The sequence below is a fragment of the Anabrus simplex genome, chromosome 6 (assembly GCF_040414725.1).
Source record: "Anabrus simplex isolate iqAnaSimp1 chromosome 6, ASM4041472v1, whole genome shotgun sequence".
In the NCBI taxonomy this organism is placed as follows: domain Eukaryota; kingdom Metazoa; phylum Arthropoda; class Insecta; order Orthoptera; family Tettigoniidae; genus Anabrus; species Anabrus simplex.
Window position 1 is genome coordinate 145,351,638 of NC_090270.1, and position 25,431 is coordinate 145,377,068.

The 25,431-nt window shown below is 40.5% G+C and overlaps 1 protein-coding gene across 2 annotated transcripts; it reads left to right on the forward strand.

Annotated features, from left to right (window-relative positions):
- Nucleotides 1-16: 16 nt before the first annotated feature.
- Nucleotides 17-25,338, forward strand: LOC136875584 (testis-specific gene A8 protein). 2 transcript variants are annotated; one of them, XM_067149128.2, is made up of 4 exons: nt 17-59; nt 9,100-9,303; nt 14,661-14,864; nt 23,974-25,338. In XM_067149128.2, exons 1-4 carry the CDS (start codon nt 48-50, stop codon nt 24,640-24,642), a joined length of 1,089 nt encoding a protein of 362 aa, XP_067005229.2. In that variant the 5' UTR covers nt 17-47; the 3' UTR covers nt 24,643-25,338. The 2 variants fall into 2 exon arrangements, with proteins under 2 accessions (XP_067005229.2, XP_068084182.1); XM_068228081.1 differs by lacking the exon at nt 14,661-14,864.
- Nucleotides 25,339-25,431: the final 93 nt, after the last annotated feature.

Here is a 25,431-nt window from a genome sequence, read left to right on the forward strand (position 1 = left end):
CATCAGAAGTCGCTGGTACTTGCTGCAGTCAAGAACTCACAGCAGTCATGAAGCTCTTGGTAAGTCCTCTTACTACAACCTCCTTCCTGTACTTTACCCGAAGCTGCTTCTACATGGGATTGTATGCCACTGTGGCGTAATTCGCCCTTCTTCTACCTACTGATTTGAAGTACTTTTTTTTCTACAGTACCATAAATGTGTTTGCCCTAGAAACTTCTTTCAAAAACGAGGGGATTTAATTAAGAAATTGCCTTAGTTAAAGCGTTTGTAGCATGCAAATACTTCGTGTTAGAGAAAGCCCCAAGTAAATGTATTTCCTTAATATTTATATTTAAAACTTAGAACATTTAAAAAAGCTGAAACAGTTTAATGATTAACATTTTCAACCAACTCTACTAAAACTGATTACTAACTCTTATTACAATATTTATACTGTTGGACGTTGTTCTAACACACACGCTTTCTTACTGGATTTAATACACTTATTTGGTTATTTCGTTCCCTTTTGTTATTTTACTTATTTTATTGTCCTAAGTCCAAATTGCGCTTTCCGAAAAAGTGGTAGCCTATATCAAAAATACAGCCTTTATCTCCTCAAAGAGAAACTGTATCCTTTACGACTTTCTTATGTTTGGTAGTTATAATTCTCTAGTGGTCTTATTTTTATATTTCTGTAGTGCCCAAATTGTAGGTATTCATCTAGAGAGTGTAAAGGGAGAGAACATTCGAGGTTATGACGGAGTTAGGCTAAATTCGAAAGCTGACTAAAATCGTCAAGGTGGCTGCGTTTCGTACACCGATCGATGTACGTGGAAATTTTGAAACGAACAGTTTCAGCAGTTCGGATTCCACGTTGAACTGGAGGGACCGTTGCTATGATTACGACATCTGCATTCTCGAGAAACTGCAAGCATGCTTTGATTTTGGAAATGTATCTAACTCTTTTACCGGTCTTTACTATTAGGTGTTTTCTTAAGATCCAGAAAGGATTTGTACAATGACTGCGAAGCAGGTGATTTACTGACCTATTTTCTGCCATTAGAACAAGTATGATACACACGGAAGATAGTAAAAACCACCATTCTAATACTTTTAGGCATACCTCTAAGATATAATCTTTTATCACAACTGATATCACGAGCACTTTTCACAATTTATCACTTAAACCTGGTCCGTTTTGGTTGTTTATTATTATTATTATTGCAGTTCTCCTACCGTAGGGACAACAGTAAGTTCTCTAGTTAAGAAACCCACTTTTATGAGCATGTACGCCCCACGCTTTTACAAAATAAATATAGAATGGAAGGATGGGTGTTTGAATTATACATGCCAGTGTATTTAGTGATATCTTAAGAAATTCTCATTTATATCAAATCGCCCCTAGTCGATCTTTACATTTCTTTCGAACTAGTTCAGCTGAATACTACCAGATTCGAAAAACTTTGCGTTTTTCAGTCAAAATTCAAGTTTAAATACTACTTTAAGATAACAATATGCAGTCAATGAACAAGTACATGTCTGGGAGACTAATATTGAAAATTGACACCAAATTTCAAAATCTAGGGTAAAACTAATTAAACTGGAAGAATTCGACAAGAATAAACATTTATGACCTCAGGACTGAACATCTCGCATTATCTCTGAGCGTTCTCTGTTTCTCAGATCAGGAATTTATATATTCAGGATATGTCGGTCTTAATTACATTCGCCGTATCTATGCTAATAGACCGACTTTTAAAGGCGAATATGATTATGAAAATTATTTTCATTTTATGGAGCATTATAGCGAGGTTATCAGCAGATGAGCACATACGAAATAACAATTAAGACCATTATTTCGGGTTTCTTCTAAGTGCACAAATGATAACGTTCAAGCAAGCCTGTAATGGAAGTTCGAGATTTCTCTTTGACGTCAAGTTCGTATAGCAAAAAATAGCATATCTAAGATGATGCCTAGCCGAGGCGGTAAATGCGTGCTCTATTCATTCGAAAGAACGTGGCTTCGATTCCCCGTCAGGGAGTCGACAATTTTGAGATTTCCACTACTGGAGTGGCATATGACCCTGCGGTTCACTCAGCCACACCAAAAATGGTTATCATATGGCTGAAAATAGAGATAATCACTCTATACCACTTGCAGTAGTGCCGGGTGTACGAATGACAGAAGCCTTTACCTTCCATTCCTCCAAGGGCCTTCAAGACTTGTACGGAGATCGCCTTTATTTTTAGTAGCTCAGACGATAACACACTGGATTTCTTAGGTCAGGTTGGTAGGATATAATTTACCTACCTCTAGTAGGCAGATTTACCGATACATAAAAGAAAACTTGCGGGACGAAATTCCGGCATCTCGGCGTATTAGTTATAAAGACGTAAAACCAATTACACTATTATCTAATAATTAGGCTGAGTTATAATAATCATAAAATAGCAAAGCCATGCTGACGGTTGTATTATTATTATTATTATTATTATTATTATTATTATTATTATTATTATTATTATTAAAATGTCACGGTCGTATCAGCACTTGTTGTTTAAGAACCGTTTTTCAGACTCTAAGGTCTATAATCAGTGATTAAATTATTCAAAACATGTTAATCCGAATAGGCAGCTTAAAACGGCATGTCCAGCCAGCCCCTCCAATGTTTATTTCATCATGGCAGCATTTTATCTCGACGACATACCTATGTGGATTAAGATGTTTGGTTCTGGACCAAACATTGCATGCTGATAAAACTGCCTAGTAATAATAATGATTAGGGTAGTGTAAACTACGAACACAGCGTGATAAATTACCATTAACAATGAATTCTGCTTAAAGTTCCAACATATAGTTAACCAATCACATTCCTGAACAGGAAAGAGAGAGTTGTTTCCTTCATTGCTTTGAAGCTTGGAAAAACGATATCTGTAACACCGAGTACTCTGTAGAGTAGCTATGATGTCTGTACTGATGCACATATGTGTAATTAATTCGGTTTGGGATTGAAAAAAGTGGCCGTAGAACCCGGTTCCCCATAATTTTTTAATTCTCCACTGGAGAGTTAGAAATTAAGCTTGTGTCAACCACATGAGAAATTAATATTTCAAATCATAAAATAAGATGGCGGCTTGGAAAGTAACACAGTTGCTGAGAGTAACAAGCGTGGAATATTACATGTGTACTGATGTTATACATAAGCCACGAGATTTGTTGAATGTGGAAGGCAAACTAGAGGGACGTAACATTTCATTTTAAAAGTACCACATATATTGACCGAGATGCGAACCACGCCTAGCTTGCTGAGAAGGAAACTGCGAAATCACTCAGGTATCACACAGGTTCCAATGCAATTTAGGCCGAGGAGAATAAGAGGTCGACTAGGAAATCTAGCGCAAGGTATCAAATCCTTTTTGGGTTTCAGAGTTTATCAAAAACGTCTCACTATTACAAGTCGCTGATAGGAGGAACAGGAGGGAGTTTCGAAACAAGGAGATGTATTAAGAAAGAGCGAGTCTTGACGCTAGAAAATGGAAACGTGATATATATTTGCGTAGTTTAATAGAAGAGAGTGAGTGTGGATCTTTCACTGTCCATCCATCAATCACAAATACCGAACTCTTCTACGTCGTAGTTACACGCAGATGTAAGGGTCTAAAATAAATCACGAAGCTGATCGATGGACGTATTTCATACAGGAAGGCCATAAAACTAAATTATCACAGCACCTCTGATTTATGACTTTACTGCTTTATTGGACTACTATTTCAGGCGCTATACTGAGAATCCAAAACGGACACGTTAAACGATCAACAATAACTTAAAACACCTTTTCTTTTATTTCAAACCCACCTCTAAGAACAAACTTTCTTAGGTGCGTTGCGTTAGAGGAATAGAAATTAAGAATGAATGGTATTTTCAAATCTGCACCAAGTTTCGAGCCAGCAATTCACAAACATAGGATCGAGAAGTACCACAAGTATAACACACTTATGTCATAGAACAGGCTCCACATAAACGTATACCGTGTGTATCAGGAGAGTTGACTGCGCAGCACATAATACAGCTGCGAAACTTGTATTTGGGCGGTAGTGTGTTCGAATTAGTCAAACGACATGTAGACTCATTCAAACTAATTTATAAGAGATGGATCTGGCTCAATAATTCGAAGTATGGACTCGATCATAGCTTCCTGATCAAACACCTCTGATCAATGAGTGGGTGAAAGAACCAAACCAAACCTCACTGAGCAAATGAATCTACCGAAATGGCCATGCCTTCTAATTAATTAGCAGAACGAGTCTGGGAAAAAGCGATGAGCTCGGAAACTCAGAAACTCTGAAGTTCAAGTGCCTCACTCATTGCTACACTGTTGTCGTATGCATTCGTCCTCGGCATATCTTTATTACAAAGCCTTCTTATTTGTTCCATCACTGCATAACACAGACACTTGAAACAGAAAAGAAGGCAACAACGCAGTTTGATCATCCACTGAGTGACTGAACAACTGAGTGAACTGGTAGGCCTATACCGAGCCTATACGGTTCACTGTTCAAAGATCGCCTAATCTGACTGAGCATCAATTAGACTGGTTTGATTTTGTCCAGACTCGTTTATTTCAGAGTCTTTCTGTGTTCGCTCTAGCAGCAACCTCGTTCTCTGATCAAACTAGCTGAGAGTAGTAAAAGTGGAGAGATATCATCTGACGGAATGAGCTCATACTCTATCATTGCACGGCTCTAGTTCGAATACGACCGTCGGCAGTTCTGAAGGTGGTTATCCGTTGTTTTCACATCAGGAAAATTCGATGGTCATGTCTTAATTAAAGTCACTACCGCTTCCTTTTGACTCCTACTCTTCAGTAACCCACGCAAACATTAACTCCCTCAGGAGTTCATTTAAGTGCCAGAAAATCTACCGACACGAGGCTGACGTATTTGAGCACCTTCTAATTCCATCGCACTGAGCCAAGATCGAATGTGCCAAGTTGGGGTCAGAAGGCTAGCGCCTCAGTCGTCTGAGTCACTCATCCCGGCAACATACACATAAAATACCTCTCAAACACTATTCTCCTTGACACTGCTTCAGGTTTTACGTATAGTAGAAACACTCACTAAGTCCTGCTCCTTGACTAAATGGTCAGAGTCAAGGCCTTCGTAGCGAGCTCGATAGCTGCAGTCGCTTAAGTGCGGCCAGTATCCAGTATTCGGGAAATAGTAGGTTCGAACCCCACTGTCGGCAGCCCTGAAAATGGTTTTCCGTGGTTTCCCATTTTCACACCAGGCAAATGCTGGGGTTGTACCTTCATTAAGGCCACGGCCGCTTCCTTCCCACTCCTAGCCCTTCCCTGTCCCATCGTCGCCATAAGACCTATCTGTGTCGGTGCGACGTAAAGCAACTAGCAAGGCCTTCGTTTCAGAGGGTCCCAGGTTAGTTTCCTGCCTGGATAGGGAATTTTAATCGAGTCTAGGACTGGGTTTTGGTGTTTGTCCCAATATACTCATCTTCATACACACACAACATACTACACTACCAGCCATCAGAGAAACACGCAATAGTGTTTAGAATATGCCCTCCACATAAGTTTGGCGTCAGGAAAGGCATTCGGACGTAAACCTGGGACAAGTCCACATATGCCATTCATATCTACCCCACTATGATGTGATAAAAACAGTAAAGGAAGAAGAACAGAGACTCATTAGAAATGAAAATACACGTAGTGTGTTACGTGCAGACTCGTAATATTTTCTATCATTTCGTTGTCGTCCCAGGGATGATATGTTTATCATTTGAAGGTATCCTTAAATATTCTTACATTTGGTTTATAAGACATAGGATGGCCATGGAGAGATTGTGTCACTTTCTTCTATGCTGAGGGGCTTGGTAGCCAAGTGGGAACATAACTGGCTTCTCACCAAGCTGGTCGAGGTTGGGATCCTGGGCAATACATAGTTTTGTTTTTGTTGTTTGTTTGTTTTTTCATGAAAAGTCTCATCTCTATGATTCACATTTATGTAACATTCGATATCTTGTGGCTATCACTATAGCGACAATCACGTGAAAGGGCATCTTTACTTTTTCTTGTATGCTGTATCCATTCACGTCTAAAAATAACTGATTACACAACTTAATCCAATGTTTTCTCGTATATGGGGTCCAGAGATTTAAGAATCCAGGTCCCTTCTTTCTTTAGGCGTTAATCCGAGTGTCTTGAGTTCGAATCTCCTCGACCCGAGTGGAATTTTTGGTAGGAACAGCGCGTAGTAGCAGGGAGGCCACTTGGACTTACACAAGCCCCAAATTGAGCTTGATTGCTCAAGATATGTGCCCAGAATGTTCCTCAGACACGTATAATTACGTCACAGTCCCCTGTATTAGGACGAAAGTTTAGATTTTTCAATAAAATTATGCTTAGAAACCATGTAGATATGAAAACAGTACTGTCTGCTGCAACATAATATAAAATAAATTATTGTGAATGTAGCTGTACTCCTTAAATTCTCTTTTAATTCAGTTTGAAAAAAATCTGCTTAGAAAAGGAAACACGAAATTTCTGCGCGTTAAAATATTATATCTATCATAATATAACTGTTACGTCACCGAATTTTATACAGTATGTTAGGATATAGGTTGTCTGTCTGTTAGGTCATCAACCCAGAGGCTGGTTGGATCCTCAAATAGTACCACCAAAAGTTATGCGGTTATAAGGAAACCGCAAAAACCAATGGCAGCACCAAAATGAGGCGTACTAGGCAAGCCGAGGAGTGGGGTAGTTTGCCATTGCTTTCCTCACTGGGTCAGAAAGTGCTATTGCAGCACGACTGACCCTATGAGCAACACCTTTCATAACACTCAGATGCACTAGTCGTGCTCCGAATGTCATTACGCAGCACCACCCATACCCCAGCAGCTTCCATATTGTCACAGCCATGGATGAGATTGGGACTTCGGTGGAAGCTACACTTTACTCTGGCCTGTGCCAAGAGATGGATACAAAAGTACTGTATCCATCAAGAAATGGCAGCAGGCAAAGGATATAGGTTATTAGGCCTATTACTTTAACACCGCTGCTTTGAAAAGCTAAGATAATAATATCACATATCTTCAGCAGCCGAAATGTAAGCTTTCGGAGATGGTGCCATCTGGGTGACTCGCGTGTCAATTCCGACGTTCCCTCCTCAATAACAGATTTCGGCACTATAGTTAGCACTATTGTCAGGGAACCCGAAAAGAAAAATTTAGATAGATTAGAAGGTTGAGAGAATTTAACCGATTGAGTATCTACAGCAATATATAAATCTTTGACATGTCGAATTACGATATGAATTTTCAGCCTCGGCATGGATCGAACTTATGATCTTGAGCACAAAGAGTATGTTTATGTTAACGGTCAGTCACCTTCATCAGTGGATACCTAGCAGCCAATGACCAGCTAGTAATAACTTCCCTCTACAAGGTCAAATTTACTCCAGTAGTAGAAAGTAGTTTTTCCTTGACTCGGTTAATAACACTACTGTCTCCCCAGAGCGTTCACGTCACAGACCAGTCACGACTGCCAAGTTTTTATACATAGAATGAAGAAGTGAAATGGGAGCTTTAAAACTGCTGTACTCTAAGTGACATCATTTTTCTCCGCATTACCTTGCTTCCTGTAAAGTTGTTTCTAGGATTTTTAGATTTATTAAATAGCTTATTGGTGGCCGGCTCCATGGCTTAATAACCACCTTACTGGTCTTCGGTTCAGTTCCTGACGGGACAGAAGATTTTAAATGCGTATGATTATTTCCTCTGGTTGAGGGACTGGAAGCCCTGGTTCATTTACATTGCTGTATATATGCATACAACACACCACGCTACTAACCACAAAGGAAACAAACAATAATGAATCTATCCCTCCAAGTTAATATCAAGTGGTGACCCCAATAAATTTGAACACTTTGCGTCGTCGAAAACCTTCCTCGTTAAAAAAAAAGGAAGAACGCATATCGACAGATTGCTAATAACAGCTATGCACCCTAGGTAAGAATTACTTGTTCACAAATTACTTTACGTTGCACCGACACAGATACTTGCAAAGTTGTTTCTAGGATATTTAAATTTATTAAAGAGCTTCTTCGTGGCCGTCTCCATGGCTGAATGACCACCTTACTGGTCCTCTGTTCAATTCCTGACAGGACAGAAGATTTTAACTGCGTATGATTATTTCCTATGGTTCACGGACTGGAAGCCTTTGTCACAGACACAGACTGTGGGATAAGAAAGGCCTAGGAGTGGGAAGGAAGCGACTGTTGCCTTCATTAAGGTAGAGCCTCAGCATTTGCCTGGTGTGAAAATGGGAAACCACGGGAAACCATCTACAGGGCTGCCGACAGTGGGTTCGAACCCGCTATCTCCCAAATACAAGCTTACCCCTGTGTGCCCCTAACCGCATCGCCAATTCTCTCGGTTAAGAATTCTATCAATATTATGCCACTATAAATGATGCCCGTCTTTACCATATTTCGTATGGTGGCCTCACTTTACTAGACTACAAGTATCTTTTGTAAGACAGTACAATAAACGCTGTTATGAAATGTCCATAGCGGTATTCACTCCTGAAATCATCCTGTCATATCTCGGGTCACTGCCCTATTTAAATTAAATATAATAACAGTTGAAGGGTTGTAGAAGTGTATTTCATTATTATTATTATTATTACTTTGCAACTTCTCTTAAATCTTAGCCTTTCTTACAACAACGTGTCTTAGGAGTTTATCTTCGTAGTATCCTAAAACAACCGAGTAGTTTCCCCTCCTTTACAGATCATATACCAGTCTATTATTCTGGGGTTTGACACCGTCACTACCTCCTGAAAAAAAGATGCCTACGGTTCGAATCCCAACTATAATAAGTGGAAATTTTGTAATTTAAAGTAATGCCTCAGTGGTTGTGGTTCCACTTGAAACTGGATGCCTCATGTCGTACCACGATAACAACCATGGCAGATGATAGGAAAATACAAGCGTGCTTGCCTTTTTACCAGCATTCTGAATATTTAGTAATTGATATACCTGCACTCCCAATTATCGACTTTATGTGGAACATCAATCTCAAAAAATATTGTATTTCCTTTTCAGGTCATTCTCAGCAGCGTGGTGGCATGCGCCATGGCCCAGGTGTTGGTCTACAACAGCCTGCCCTACGGCCTGGCACACCCCTACAGCTACGCCTACACAGCCGCTCCCATTGTGTCAGCACCCTTACTTGGCCCTGTGTCCTCTCAGTTCCGTGCTCAAGATGAACTGGGACAGTTCACATTTGCCACTGCTGGGGACAATCAGGTAATATGTTCGCGATACGCTGCAAATACACTGCAGAATTACAGTAATTATAATTTTCAACTAAGTCAAATTCGGCCTTTTATCTGTCTTATTAATCATCGTTTCCTGTACTCCAAATGAGAGACTGTAACTGTTGTTCCCTTTTAAAAAGTGAAAATGAATATGCTTCAGTTTTCAATCATTGAAAAGGAAAGAATTCGTACACTCAAATGTTGAAATGGTACGGTACTTTTAAGATAGTACACTAGTACTCTGAATTACCTCTTGCTAATTATGTAATGAATATATTTGCAGCTAACATATCGAAATTCTGTTTTTTCTGAACTTTCAATACTTTTCTAGTGTGTCAATTCTGATGAGAATTTTGAAAATCGGACAGTACTTTTCGAGAAAATTGTATGTATTTAAAAGTGCTCGATTTGCCAGCCGTACAGTGTCCACAGATAGTATTCGCACACCAACATTTTAACGTATACCATCAACTAACAAACACATCCAGTGAGACATATGTATAAAGAAAATACAACACCTTGCTGTACAATTGCTATGAGATTTACAGCGCTCAACATAATAAACAAATTAACTCGTCTTTTAACACGCGTAAAAGTATTCGTACACTATTAGATAATTCAAAACTTGCCGAAGTCTTTGTTCAAACACAGTCTTAATATTTTGTATGCAAGCCTTTCGCTTTGATGACTTGTTTCAGACGTCTTGGCATTGAGCTAACTAAACTTTTGGTGTACTCTTCAGCTATGTTGGATCATGCATCTGAGCGTAACACTTTAAGATGTTCTTTACTAGTAGGATGGCGTTTTTTCATTTCTTTGCCTAGATGATCCAACAGGTTTTCCATGGGATTGAGATCTGGACTCTACGATGGAGTGAGAAGTCTTTGTAGGGCATTGTACAGCCACCATTCACGGCTTATCATGGCACAATGTTTAGGATCATTGTCCTGTTGGAAGTGGAAGACTCCTTCCAGTTGAAGCTTGTGTGCACTGCTGCTTAAATTATGGCGCAACACATCTATGACTTCCTGGCATCCATAATACCATCAATAAATGCCAGGTTTCCCACTCCATTCGCAGCCATGCAGCCCCAAACCATCATACTCGCTCCTCCGTGTTTTACCGTAAGGATTACGTGTTAAGGTTCAAGTTCGGTGTTTGGCTTCCGCCATACCTTGCTGCTCCTAACCAGTTCCCAACTGTCTAAACTTCGCTTTATCAGAAAAAAAACGTGTTCCAAAAGTCCATTGTCTTTTCACAATACATTTTTCGTGAACTCTAGGCACTTCTGCCTATTTCTTTCCCTTATAAGTGGTTTATTTCGTGGACATTTACTACGCAGGTTCGCACTGTGCAATACATTCCTTATGGTTTGCACACTCACCGTTTTGTTGGACGTTGAAGCGAGTTCTGTAGCGATGGATGCAGCACTTCGGAACGGTTTCTTTCGTGCCGAATGCACAATAATGCGTCGCTCCCGTACTGTCATCCCATTTGGACGACCAGATCTGGGTTTTTTTCTGTTTGTCCGCTGTGCTTGTATTTATTAACTACTGAACTCACCGTAGTATAGCTAATGTCCAGCTGTTTTCCAATTTGACGATAACTTTTACATTGTTTATACAGTAACACTATATTCACTCGTTAACTCATTGAAAGTTCCATCTTCTTTCGCCCCATACTAAATAACCTTGCAGCAACGATAGCACAGCGATGACTGAAGAGATAACAACCCCTCCTGCAGGCACAGCGGCAAATGATTTAACCAATCACAAAGACAGTACATCCGCACTGAACGAATACTTTCTTGGCTGTAAGATCTGCAGTTCGTACACAGTATCGCGCCGATCATGTTACATGTTCAGCGTATATATCGGATGTCTGTCGTTATGCCGTTATAAATCTGACTTCAGCTCGTAAGTCGTAATGATGTTCCATCACTTTCCATAGGTGTACGAATACTTCCTGTGGCCACTGTAGGTTGTCCTGGTCGATTGAATCACGAACTACTATAGAAGGTCTACGTATTATACATGAGCTGTTGACGTAGGGAGTGCCTTCACTTTCTTCTCACAGACAGGCATTCGCTGGACTGCGCCCGTAAATACACGATCACAAATTGCATGAGTTAACACCTTTCATATTGTCGTAGGTAAGAGGTAAAGGATAAAACGAGTATGTGACTGCTTCCGAGAGACAACATTATTATCCAGACGTGATATGAAAACACATAAGACCGAGTGAGCTGGCTGCACGATACGGCCCACCTAGTTGTTAGCTTGCATTCGAGAGATGGTGGGTTCGAACCCCACCATCGACAGTCCTGAAGATGGTTTACCATATTCAAACCCGGAAAATGTTGGGTCTGCACCTTAACTAATGCCACGATCACTTCCTTCTCAATCCTAACCCTTTCCTGTTCCATCGTCGCCGAAATCCTATCTGAGTTAGTGCGAAGTTAAAACGATAGCAACAAGGAAATCTCACGCAGGGATGTTAGGATGGGCACCCAACTGTAAAACTGGGCCAAATACAGATGTGTAACAGATTACATCCGTCATTGTGTGAGAAAATATACAGAGGGAAAGACTACATAAATGTATAAATAAAAAAGAAGGCCTAGTACAAAGGGCAGTGGTTAATACTGTACTGAATGTTCGAAAGTAATGATAGTGGTAGAAGTGATTATATTTTAAGAGGAAGTGCAATTAGAACCTTTGAAGAATGAGCGAAAGAAAGAGAACGCCCATTAAGGGTGTCAAAATGAAAGACTCCAAGGGCCTCACAAGCCTCATGCCGTCTGGATCGGAAAAGAACAAGAGTTGACTAAGGAAAGTCGGATAGAAAAGGAATCCCATCGCATATCCATTTTTCTTTTGCCTGGTAGGTACGGCGATATTAAAAAGTTAAATCACACAATTTTTCATAGTGATTTTATGGACATCGTAGGTATTAGAGGCTGAAGGAACTCTACATCAGTAGCTCTTGTGCCATAAGTATCGTGTCTTTTGACCGGCTGGTTTGTCATTCAATCGAATAGGACAGCCAAACCAAACCAAACCCCATTGCACTACATCCCTCGAAGGGCCTTGGCCTACTAAACGACCGCTGCTCAGCCCGAAGGCCTGCAGATTACGAGGTGTCGTGTGGTCAGCACGACGAATCCTCTCGGCCGTTATTCTTGGCTTTCTAGACCGAGGCCGCCAGATAGCTCCTCAATTCTAATCACGTCGGCTGAGTGGGCCTCGAACCAGCCCGCAGGTCCAGGAAAAAATCCGTGACTTGGTCGGGAATCGAACCCGCGGCCTCCCGGTAAGAAGCAGGCACGCTACCCCTACACCAAGGGGCTGGCTTAGGACAGCCAACAGCTGGAAAATCAAGCACATTTTCATATATTCCATTTTCCCGAGAAACGTTTGTCTGGTGTTCAAAATAATCGAAGCGCTGAATTTGAAGTGACAGTAAGTTTAAGAAAAGGTGTATAAAATATGGTATTCTTATTTAATCAACAATGTTGATACCGTTATCTCCGCAGAAATTAACATCCTGGAAAAGTACTGCAAGTTCAATTATGGGTCCCTTGATACATTTAATGTAAATGAAAGCAGAATATAACACGAGCCGTACTTGCAAACATAATATCAACATTTTTAACATTTCAAGAGTTGTAAGGTGAAAATCTTATCTGAATAATCCTGTATATAATGTCTTCCTGTTTCATATTGAAATCAACGGGAGCGTAATTGGAATCCAGAGATGATACGTTTCCAAATCGCTATGTAGTTGACCAACAGCAAGTGTTCTAAAGAATACTAACCCGCAACACATCTGCATAAATACAAGATACTTCACAACGAGCAATAAAATTGCTTTGCGAGTCAATACTTTAATGTTTCTCAGGTGATTGATGGCCACCGCCCAGTACATTTTAGAACCGTAATAAATGAACTCTGCATGTGGATAATATGAATCGCGCTTTCGCCGTCTAGTTCGACTTTCACAGTCTTTGAAAATCTTGAAGTGAATCACGACGATTTCTGCATTTCGTTTAACGGGGATCAGTTATATCTTAAAAATGTGAAAGTCGTTCAAAAATGTCCACCTATAGATGTCCCACTCACTGGCAATGTCCTTGTCAGGGTAGTATTTAATGGCATGTGGTCAATGTTGCAAGATTAAACATAACTAATGGTAGTTTTTGTGGTTTTTGTAACTAAATACCCTCGGAGTATTCACAGAAAACGGGTGCTACTATGAGCTTCATTAGTGTAAGTAAATGAAAAACTACAAACCTTTAATAATAATAATAATAATAATAATAATAATAATAATAATAATACGCTTCTGAGACATGCTGACAAGAACAAAGAAGTCACATCTGAGACGAAGATCTTGAGAAAACCGTATATGAACTATTTAATGTTTGTATACGTTGGAGAAGAAGATACACTGACTGACAGAGCAAATGCAACACCAAGAAGGAGTGGTTCGAAAGGGTTGAAAGTTGGGGAAAAAACAGACGGCACGGACGAATAATTGATGTTTATTTCAAACCGACATGCAGGTTACACAATGCGCACGGCATCGACTCAGTAGGATGTAGGACCACCGCGAGCGGCGATGCACGCAGAAACACGTCGAGGTACAGAGTCAATAAGAGTGCGGATGGTGTCCTGAGGGATGGTTCTCCATTCTCTGTCAACCATTTGCCACAGTTGGTCGTCCGTACGAGGCTGGGGCAGAGTTTGCAAACGGCGTCCAATGAGATCCCACACGTGTTCGATTGGTGAGAGATCCGGAGAGTACGCTGGCCACGGAAGCATCTGTACACCTCGTAGAGCCTGTTGGGAGATGCGAGCAGTGTGTGGGCGGGCATTATCCTGCTGAAACAGAGCATTGGGCAGCCCCTGAAGGTACGGGAGTGCCACCGGCCGCAGCACATGCTGCACGTAGCGGTGGGCATTTAACGTGCCTTGAATACGCACTAGAGGTGACGTGGAATCATACGCAAATAGCGCCCCAAACCATGATGCTGCGTTGTCTAGCGGTAGGGCGCTCCACAGTTACTGCCGGATTTGACCTTTCTCCACGCCGACGCTACACTCGTCTGCAGTGACTATCACTGACAGAACAGAAGCGTGACTCATCGGAGAACACGACGTTCCGCCATTCCCTCATCCAAGTCGCTCTAGCCCGGCACCATGCCAGGCGTGCACGTCTATGCTGTGGAGTCAATGGTAGTGTGTGTGTGTGTGTGTGTGTGTGTGTGTGTGTGTGTGTGTGTGTGTGTGTCATTGATTACCTGTAGCCACAAACAATAAAGTGCCACTATCTCCCTTCTTCTAGGCTCGTACGGAAATCGCTACGTTGGACGGCGCCGTAAGGGGCGCGTACAGCTATGTCGACGCCAACGGCAAGCTGATCAACGTGCTGTACCATGCTGATGACCAAGGCTTCAGGGTAATCGGAGCTAACAATCTTCCAGAGGCACCAGCCGTTCCTAAACCTCCCGTTCTTCGTGGACCAGAGCCTGTCAAGGATACTCCCGAAGTAAGCACTACATGTTTCAGCCTACCTCACCTCCATATTAGATCTCCGTGACTAAATTAATTCGACTCCTATCGTTCATCCATGCAGAGGGCACAAACCTCCGAGAATCCATGTGAAATATGTGCTGGACAAAGTGGATAAACGAGGTTTCCAGGATCTCCACATTCCCTGCCAGTTTCATTCCAGTAACTCATCAAATAATATTTCCATTTTTACGTCAGAGAAGCGTAGTTTGGTATTTTTATAGTACAATGCAAACTTAACCCCAATTCAGTCTGTAATTTCAACCATTACTTATCTATTGCGAATAACTCTTGAACTGGCAACAACCTGCAGGCACTTTCTAAGTCGTTATTTTCATTATTTCATGAGCAAAGCAATATACCTTCATCATCCGATATTCCATTGACCAGTGAAACCTGCATTTAGCGACTATTGACTGTTCCGCGAATAAATATTATAGGGGTGGTCTCTTAAAATTTTCAGTTTATCTTTGGAAGCAAAATGTATGTTACATAAAGCAGAGGTGCAGAAATCCCGGCCGCCAGGCGACTGTGTTTTTCCTACTTTTGTTAAGTTTCAGTCCTCCCCCCCCCCCCCCCCCGCCAGAAAAATATATCTGTTTTCAGTTTTCTCATACTTTTTTCTTCTCCTACCCATCAATCTGCAATAAAACTCCTATGAAATAGGACGTTACATCACTGAACAAACGCCACGATCTTCTCGAAAATAAGTACGTAACTGCGAGACCAGCGAGATATTTTCTGCACAGGAACATCGATGTATATCAATGAACGACAGATTTAGAAATAACGATAGTGGATAGTCTATGTGCATAACGCATTTCGCCCTCATCTGTTAGAGCAGCATAGCTTTTGGTGGAAGAATTGACAACTAATTACCTCACAATAACGTGTAGTCAAAACACTGCCGTACGAGAGAAACGACCATGCAAGAATTAGATCAGTATGATCTGAGTACTCCAAAACAAAGCTGAAAAGCATTAACAGTTAATAGTCATATTATAGATCTTTAATTTCATACTTCTGGGCAGTTTAAATGTTAAGATTAGAAAAAAGAAATATCGCGGTTAACGCTAAGTAGCGCAACTCGATTCTTTATAGGTATCAGGTTGGTGGGAGTCTTGCAAGCTCCTAAACTTTTGGACTGGCTCCTGGATTTAGAGAAAATGCCTGCACCCCTGAATTAAAGCATACTTTACTAAATTTGTTTACAATGTTAAACTACAGTACTTCACTTCAATACACGCCACACTACAAAATGTGTGCCAAACCTTTCACTGCACTTTCTTTCATTTCAATTAACTTATTCCCTCTTTCTTAATCCGTTTACCCTCCTGGGTTGGTTTTTCCCTCTGACTCAGTCAGGGATCGCACCTCTGGCACTTCAAGGGCAGTAACCTGGAATGTGAGACAGGAGAGGAGGACCAGTATAGGTACCTCGCCCAGGCGGCCCCACCTGCTATGCGGAATAGGGGCTTTGTGGGGGGATTGGAAGATCGGAAGGGATAGACAAGGAAGAGGGAAGGAAGCAGCCGTGGCCTTAAGTTAGGTACCATCCACGGATTTGCCTGGAGGAGAATTCGGAAACCACGGAAAGCCACTCCGAGGATGGCTGAGGGGGGAATTGTAAACCCCCTTTACTCATTTCACCTCCAGAGGCTGAGTGAAATCCGTTCCAGCCCTCGTTCCACTTTTATTTCAAACTTCGTTGCAGAACCGGGAATCGAACACGGGGCTCGGAGGTGGCAGCTAATTAAGCTTTCTATTTTAGAATGTAATTGATCTGATAGCTATTACATTAAAATTGTTCGGTTATTTTACCTACCGAAAACCCTATTTCACTTTTGCGGATCATTTTTACGCAATCACCTTCTCGCATTCTGAGACATCTCTACCATCATAGTCTATCACAAGAAATGAACTGTTATGTCCCTGTATTTAAAACTGTACTGAATAGTTTGTTTAAACTTCTAACAAATATCAGTAGGCTTCCTTCCTAATTGGAAGTGAGAATTCCTGAATTCATCCGGCATGCCCTTCTCAGTCGATTACTCTCGCAGATACGGAATGTAGACCTTAACTTCCACAACAAAACTGTGATACAGTGTGTATGTTATCTCTTCCAAGAACTTGTTTAAGACTTGCCAATCATATGTCTTTCTGGTGCGTGGTGTACTCCTCCAAACGTCATTGAAAAGTGGTCCTTCGAAAGACGTTAGACAAAGAAAATGCCTGGTCTGAGGTCGTGGAGGAGAGGTGGTCTTTAAATAGGGATACGGAATACATTATCCTTAAAGGAGGTTTTTTGCAAGTTGCTTTACGTCGCGCCGACACAGATAAGTCTTAAGGCGACGATGGGACAGGAAAGGGCTAGAAGAAGGAAAGAAACTACCGTGGCCTTATTTAAGGTACAGCCTCAGCATTTGCCTGGTGTTAAAATTGGAAACCTCAGAAAACCATCTTCAGGGCTGCTGACCGTGGGGTTCGAGCTCACTATCACCCGAACACTGGATACTGGCCGCACTTAAGCGATTGCAGCTATCGAGCTCGGTCGACGGGGATTTTAACACGGTTCCTCTAATAATCGGTCTTGAAGAGGAGTGGTCTCTTAATAGTGGTGGTCTTTCAGGCAGGTTTCACTGCATCTCATTAGGGACTTTGATCAAGGCTTGTAATTATTTTTAAAAATCATTAAAATATCATAAAACAACGGAATGGTCTTCCCAGTTAAAATTATAACTAATACAATTTTGTTGAAGTGGAAGGCATTTCTTTTCAGTTTCGACTTACAAGGAAACCCTTCCAACTGTATGTCTCCGATCTGATTGAGATTTGGTACAACGATTTCAGTAGGAATGTTTCAGTCAGCCACATCAAAATTAGCTGCTCAGTCGTATATTTAGTACCTGTTTTAATCTATCAATGTTTGCGTATTTAAGCACCGCGTAGACAGGAGTGAGTGGCGGGAAGCAGGTAGAGATGGGAAAGTAATGTGGGTGGGAGCGTGTCACATGAACTAGCCGATGGCCCCGATTCTACTTGCTTCCCACCGCTCACTCCTGTCTATGCGGTGCTTAAATGAGGAAACTTTGACACCCAAAACAGGTGCTAAATATACGGCTTGGAATCTCATTTTGATATGGTTGAATAAAACATTCCTACTGAAGTCGTCGTACCAAACCTCAATAAGATCGGAGACTTATAAATGGAAGGGTTTCCTTGTTAGTAATCCTACTATATAACTGAAAGTTTTTTCTGTCGAAACGAATTCAGGATTAATAAAATTAGAAAATACCTCAAAAAGAAAACATTTAATTATTAATAAAATTGAAATTAAAATTATAAATTATGTTTTAATGATATCTTATCCTTTTCCAGGTCGAACATGTTAGTAAACCTAAAGTACATTTTGCACAAATATGCGAAGCAGAACAACAACGAAATAACGTTTTTTATTGGTTTTACGTTCCACTAACTACTTTTATGGTTTTTGGAGACGCCGAGGTGCCTAAATTTCGTCTCACATGAGTTATTTTTCGTGCCGTTAGATTTACTGACACGAGGCTGACATATTTTAGCACCTTCAAATACCACTGGACTGAGCCTATATCAAAATAACAGGGTTTGTTTTGATTGTTCTACCATTAGGTCGTTCATTTTTTATTCCTGGGAGAACATACACAAAAAATGAAATGGCGTATGGATTTTAGAGCAGGGATGTGGCCGAGGACTTCGGCTCGCCAGATGCAGGTCCTTTGATTGGACGCCTGTAGGCGACCTGCGCGTCGTGATGAGGATGAAATGATGATCCACGTGCCAGGGGAATTAACCAAATAATAATTAAAATTCCCGACCTTGCCAGGAATCGAATCCGGGACCTCTGTGACCAAAGGCCAGCACACTAACCATTTGCCATGGAGCCGAACATAATATACACGAAGAGAGAGTTCCTATTAATGAAATCTAATATAAAGCATCAGCATACTTTCTCAGATCACGAATATACAGGGTGGTCGGAAACAACGAACTGGATATATGAATGTTAGAGGGTTGGTCATGCTGATAAATAATTTGAAAAAAATCGATATCCTGCGCTCTTGTCATTTTATCACCTGCTGAAGTTGGCCAATCAAAACCCTTCGCGGGTGAATTCGAATGAGCTATGAGAGACGGTGTTGCGAAATCTGCACATAGTTTAAGACCGCCTTGGGAGCCGTACTGAAAAATCAGTCTCAGACACAAATACACCGTATGTTTCAGCCGGTTTCACAGCAGCAATCCTGTCAGCTCGGAGGTCCGGGTTCAGATGCCTGCCCTGGTGAAGTTTTTCCTTCGATTGGTGATTTCAAACCGGTCTTAAGCCACGCGCACATTTAGCAGCACCGCCTGGCAAAGACCATTTGAATTTGATCACGAAGTCATCTGATTGGCTAAATTCATCAGCTGATAAAATGACAAGGCGCAAGATATCGATTATAATTTTCAAATTATCTATCAGTATGACCAACCCTTTAACACTCAATATATCTGGTTCACGTTGTTTTCGAACACCCTGTATATCATGTAGTTCTATATATTAATGGAACAGCATGCCTAAATAAAATGGATAAACCATCAAAATATCGACGTATGCCGGTTGGAGGGTTTAAAAGTAATTAATATAAAATGATTCACAAAACTAATAAATACTGCCTTTTACGAGTATATATTAATTCTCATTAAAAATGAAGACCTGACACTCTGCCACAGATAATCGAAAGCTACAAATAACCTGATGCATGGTACTGTGTAATGTGTAGACAAAATAAGATCTCATGTGAGTATTCTCATCCATTTGTGGATATAATTTAAACAATATTTTCTACAGTTACCCCGCAGTGGGATGTAAATCGTTCGTCTGTAATTTATCCTGAATTAATAGTCGTGGTTTGTTTTGCCCTTTAAAAAACTAGAAGTCCATTAGCAAGTTTATGATATCCACCGCAAACAAAACCAGTTTCTGGTCACATATAAACAGAATGGTACTAATTTAGATTAAATAAATGGCCTAAAAGCTAGAAATATACGATGTTAGAGAATTAATGTTATGTGGAGTGGTTCTGTGACAACGGGACTCCCTGGCGAGAACCCTGCTAAAATCACGATTGCTCTCGGCAATAAATCAATTACAGCTACTAGATATAATTATTTGAAACATTTCTTCTCATTCATTTGACAACAAATATGCATTAGTAATTTCACTTTAGTGTGAAAGGTCATGTCACAGATTCATTAGAATATCTCTGATTAACGATTCCCATGGATAAAATGAAAGTACAAAACATGCGTTTAATGTATGTCTATAAAAGTTGATGTTCAAAGTTGTGTTCAGATTTAGATTCCATGTAAATGGAGAGAGAGTTTATATTGTAATAATAATAATAATAATAATTTTCTCTCTAATTGGATGGAAGTGGCCTAGCTAGTACCCCTATTAGGCAGGGGTCATTATGTTCGCGTTTTGAGGGTGGTCAGATCATTTCAGGAGCAAATATTCAACATAGATTTTGTCCTTCAAACCGAATTTTACAGTATAAACAAAGGTGTGATTTATTATGTTGCAAGTGCTAGAAGTGTGAGCAGGATACTCATTTATGTATATCTATTGATCTAGAATGTATTCATACTAATTATTTAAATCTTACTTACGTGATGTTGTAGAAATTTAACGTAAAAGTTTGGACGGAGTTGTTTATTATTGGTTGGTTTGTTTGTCATAATGCTGGACAGAGTGCATTTTCTGCTCTTCTTCTAGTCAACAGCACGTGGGATACCTACCCGAGAGGTTACTTCGTCCTGTGATTCTTAATTTCGGGTAGGTATAAGCAATCGAGAAATAGGTGTTCTAACATGACTACGCTGCTGACCTTAAATAAATAGTAATATGACGTTTCTCAATGAATCCCAGGCTGGATCGCTGGAGTCACCATGGCTCATTGTGGATTTTGACTAGAGGGGTAAGGCCGAATCCCCTTTTCTGACGCCACGTCATAGGTAAACATCTTTTTTTTTTTTTGCTAGGGGCTTTACGTCGCACCGACACAGATAGGTCTTATGGCGACGATGGGATAGGAAAGGCTTGGGAGTTGGAAGGAAGCGGCCGTGGCCTTAATTAAGGTACAGCCCCAGCATTTGCCTGGTGTGAAAATGGGAAACCACGGAAAACCATTTTCAGGGCTGCCGATAGTGGGATTCGAACCTACTATCTCCCGGATGCAAGCTCACAGCCGCGCGCCTCTACGCGCACGGCCAACTCGCCCGGTAGGTAAACATCTGATCCGAGATCGACCGAGATTCGAAATTAAGCTGACCAGGTGGAAAGTCAGACAAACTACTGCACAATCACGCCACCAATTATAATATACATATATTTTTCGGCTGGTAGTTTAACGTCACACTAACCCATCGAAGGGGTTCGGTGACTCAAGACTCAAGAGTTGGAAAGGGCTAAGTTTGGAAAGCTAGCGGCCGTGGCATTATTATTATTATTATTATTATTATTATTATTATTATTATTATTATTATTATTATTCAATAATTTTATTGGTTTTATGCTCCACTAACTACTTTTACCCTTTTCGGAGACGCCGAGGTACCGGAATTTAGTCCCCCAGGAGTTCTTTTACGTGCCAGTAAATCTAGCCACACGAGGCTGACGTACTTGAGCACCTTCAAATACTACTGAACTGAGCCAGGATCGAACCTGCCAAATTGGGAGCAGAAGACCAGTGCCTCAACCGTCTGAGCCACTCATCCCGGCATTATTATTATTATTATTATTATTATTATTATTATTATTATTATTATTATTATTATTATTATTATTATTTCGTTTAATATTCTATTTGACTATATATTTGTCCATGTATGCATATACATCGAAGGATTTGGAATCAGGAATCAGCAAGAAGACTTAATATTACAGGAGGAGAAGGAAAAGACGAAATCAAAGAAATAAAAAAAATAACTTGATAGACTTGTGTGACTTTAAATCTAGCTGAATTACAGGAATGTAACTTTCCATCTCAAAATCTAAAATAAATACGATTCAAACGTCGGTCTCAGTAATTATCATGCTCAGCAAGAAGAAGAAGAAGAAGAAGAAGAATAGTAGGGCGTGGTAATGAAATAATTTTCTTAGGAGGCATGATTAAATGTCATAACGTTCTTTATCCTCCCAATACGTATGATTCTATCCCCAGTAATAATTTATTTTCTATAAGGAAAAGAACATCATTTTATGGGCATTCAAAAAAGACTGGCACCAGGATACGTAATATACGAGGAAAAGGGAAGGCACAACCTTCATGGTTTAAGGAGGTTCACAAGGACTTGGAGGAAGTTGAGATCCAGGAGGGATATACAGGAAATAACTACCTTTAGGAAGAAAATTGTGGGAATGAGGGATGCACCGGTGAAACTCGTCAAGTCACGCAACATCTCGGTTAAGGAGTGACAAAGGAAATCTGGAAGGAGTGCAAAGGAGAGGGACTAATTTTTATAGATAGAAGATATGGTGGATTGTGTAAACGTGGTCCATACATGACCTTAATTACTGATGTCTTCGTTTATTTACTGTAGCAAGTGCAAAGTAATTGATCAATATATTTATTCTGTATGGTGCATAATATATTCCTGTACTACTATTTTTGGTAGAAAAGGAGCAAGATGCCTTATATTTAGTAACTTACTTGCGTTTAGGTTTCACTTCCCAAATTTTTGGTGTAAAAATCCGGAAATATTATATAAAACTAAATCAGGATGTCTTAAATACGATGAAAATGCAGAATTTGTATCCTTTTATATAGGGCTACTTCTGTATACGTCACACCGCACGAGGTAAATTCAACGGACTACGATACGCTTTAACTTCAGTAAATTTGGGAAGTATTCTGAAACAAATCGTCGTTGTAACTACTGTATTTGCATTCGTATTACTTAGGCATAAGATGGTAGTTTAATACATTCATACCTACGTCGGATTAATTTTTTATTTGCTTTTCGCACCGACACAGATAGGTCTTATGGCGACGATGGAATTGGAAAGGACTAAGAGTGAGACGGAAGTGGCGTGGTCTTAATTAAGGTACAGCCCCACCATTTGCCTGCTGTGAAAATGGTAAACCACGGAAAACCATCTTCAGGGCTGCCGACGGTAGGGTTCGAGCCCACTATCTCCCGAATGCAAGCTCACAGCTGCGCGACCCTAACCGCACGGCCACTTGCTCGGTCAACAAATACATAGACTCATTATTCCACAGTAAGCGTATCATGTAGGATCAGGTCCAATTGATCCTTTGAATACATCAGCAACCTTCATAAATGAAGCTGCTTGCGAGTACTTACTCTGTATATAGCACTGTTATAAATATGAGTAGTTCTAAGCCCAGATGAATTTTCCATAATCTAAGTTTCAAGTAATTTCAGCTACCCACACCAAAAGCACTTCACGGTACACAGTCCTATAATTTAATTCTGATGATGACTGCAGCATCCCCAAGTCATGAAATAATAAATAACAGCAACTGTTCATTTATTGGTTATGAACCTCTCTCGTCATTGGCTCATTAAGCTGTTCTAAATCAATTTTCATCGCCCTTATCTTCTGAGTACGTTTAATTACGTTCAATGAACTTGGAACACTAGTCTTCACCGAGATACGCACAGTGTGTTCGCAGATTCTCTCTTATAACCTGTGTTATACATTCAATTTTAAATGATGGGGTTGATGATTAGGTCGTATCCTGGCATTAATCTAAAACAAATTGATAAACGTCGAAAATCTAAGGACAGCAAGATTCGACTCATCCTCGCTACCAAACCTCAGGTTTCTCACTACTCGGACCAGCTTATTATTGCACTGAGATATTCTGTTAGGCTGAAGTAGAGTTTTGAGCAATTAATAGGGAATATACAGGATTGGTGATAACGTAGTAACAGCGGACTCGTGAATGTATTGAACTTTAAACACTCAAATAAAGGATTACTCTTGCATCGAATAATATTTCTAATCCTTCAAATACTGAAAATATTTCTTATTATTTCAGGTGATTGCTGCCAAGGCTGCCTTCCAGAAGCAATACGCTGAAGCAGCCAAAGCTGCCAAGGAATCTCCTGAGTCACCTGTCTCCCGTAAGAAGCGTGGAATTCTGTACCCTGGATCTCCTTTCACTCTGGCAGCATCTTTTGGTGCACACACGCCAGCAGACACCAAGAAGGTAGATTTCCATCCAGTAGCCTTCAGCTACGCCGTTCCTCACGTGGTCGCAGCTGCACCCCAGGTCATTTCAGCTCCGGCTGTTACCAAAGCTACCATCAAGAACCAACAGTCTGAGCCAGCAGAAGCTGCCGTGCCAGCTGACACCCAGAAAGTTGAGAACGAGGAGAAGGAAAAAGAGGTTACTGCCCCAGCACCCATCAGCTATGCTGCTCCCCAGTTCGTGGCTGCCCCTCACTTGTATGCTGCCCACCAAGTCGTAGCTGCTCCTCAAGTGTATGCTACCCACCATGTCGTAGCAGCACCTCAGATATATGCCGCCCCAGCTCTGACCAAGACCACCGTTAAGTATCACCAGTTTGAACCAGTAGAAGCATCTGTCCCTGCTGACACGAAGAAGATTGAGCTGAAGGAACGAGAGCAAGATATTCTTACTCCTACCTATTCATACCACTATCCTCTGATCAACCATGCCAAACCTGGTCTGGTCTACGTCTAAATTTGTCACTGTCTAGGAACATTCTTCCCGAAATTGTCTGGATTTTATTCTGGCTGAAATAGCATTTGGAGCGCTTCGAAAACCAGTGTCATTCATTAAAAGTATTAAGAAAGGACTGAACATAAATCTGAACTAAATTGTACATCAGGCTGCACTAGTCAAAACCTAGGATCAACAATGTGATCTATTCCCCGAACTTAATGTACGTTTCACTCATTTCCAGTCACTTCAACTGATGCTTGATACAAGAAAGAATTAATTGTGAACTGTAATAATGTTAAAAGTTCTCTCTTCTATGTAATTGTGTGGCTAGTACGGTTTAGGTTATTGACTACTGAATTGCAAACCCTTCAAGTCAATACAGGCATAAGGAAAGTTCTTTACACAAAAACTGTACGTTTTCTCCCTAGTTTAGACGTAAACGTTCCCTCATTCCCCTTGGTGCCTAATGTCTCAAGCGCTGTATTTTATAAACGAACGAATGCCTCTGATAATGTTTTACGATTATGGATATGTATTTAGATTTCGAAAAGTTCCTCGTTTTGAAAAGGTTGTACCATGGTCTATATTTATTTTAAGACTTTATGTGATTGTCCTTTGAAAATGAGAATAAGAAGTCCATAGTATTATGATAAACCTTTAATTGCAAATCCAGGAACTTTTTTGAAATAAATACTTTGTAATAAATGTGAAATGAAAAAAATCCGTGTTCATAAGATGCTTATTCTTTTCCCTTACTGGCTGAATCCTTTCGAATCTCCCGCTTAAAATTGTGAATTTAAACATTGT

Excerpts from the sequence above, each read along its gene's own strand:
- LOC136875584 (XM_067149128.2), top strand. Across the intron at positions 9,304-14,660 it reads CCACTGCTGGGGACAATCAG|GCTCGTACGGAAATCGCTAC; the intron begins GTAATATGTTCG and ends CCCTTCTTCTAG. Across the intron at positions 14,865-23,973 it reads CTGTCAAGGATACTCCCGAA|GTGATTGCTGCCAAGGCTGC; the intron begins GTAAGCACTACA and ends TTATTATTTCAG.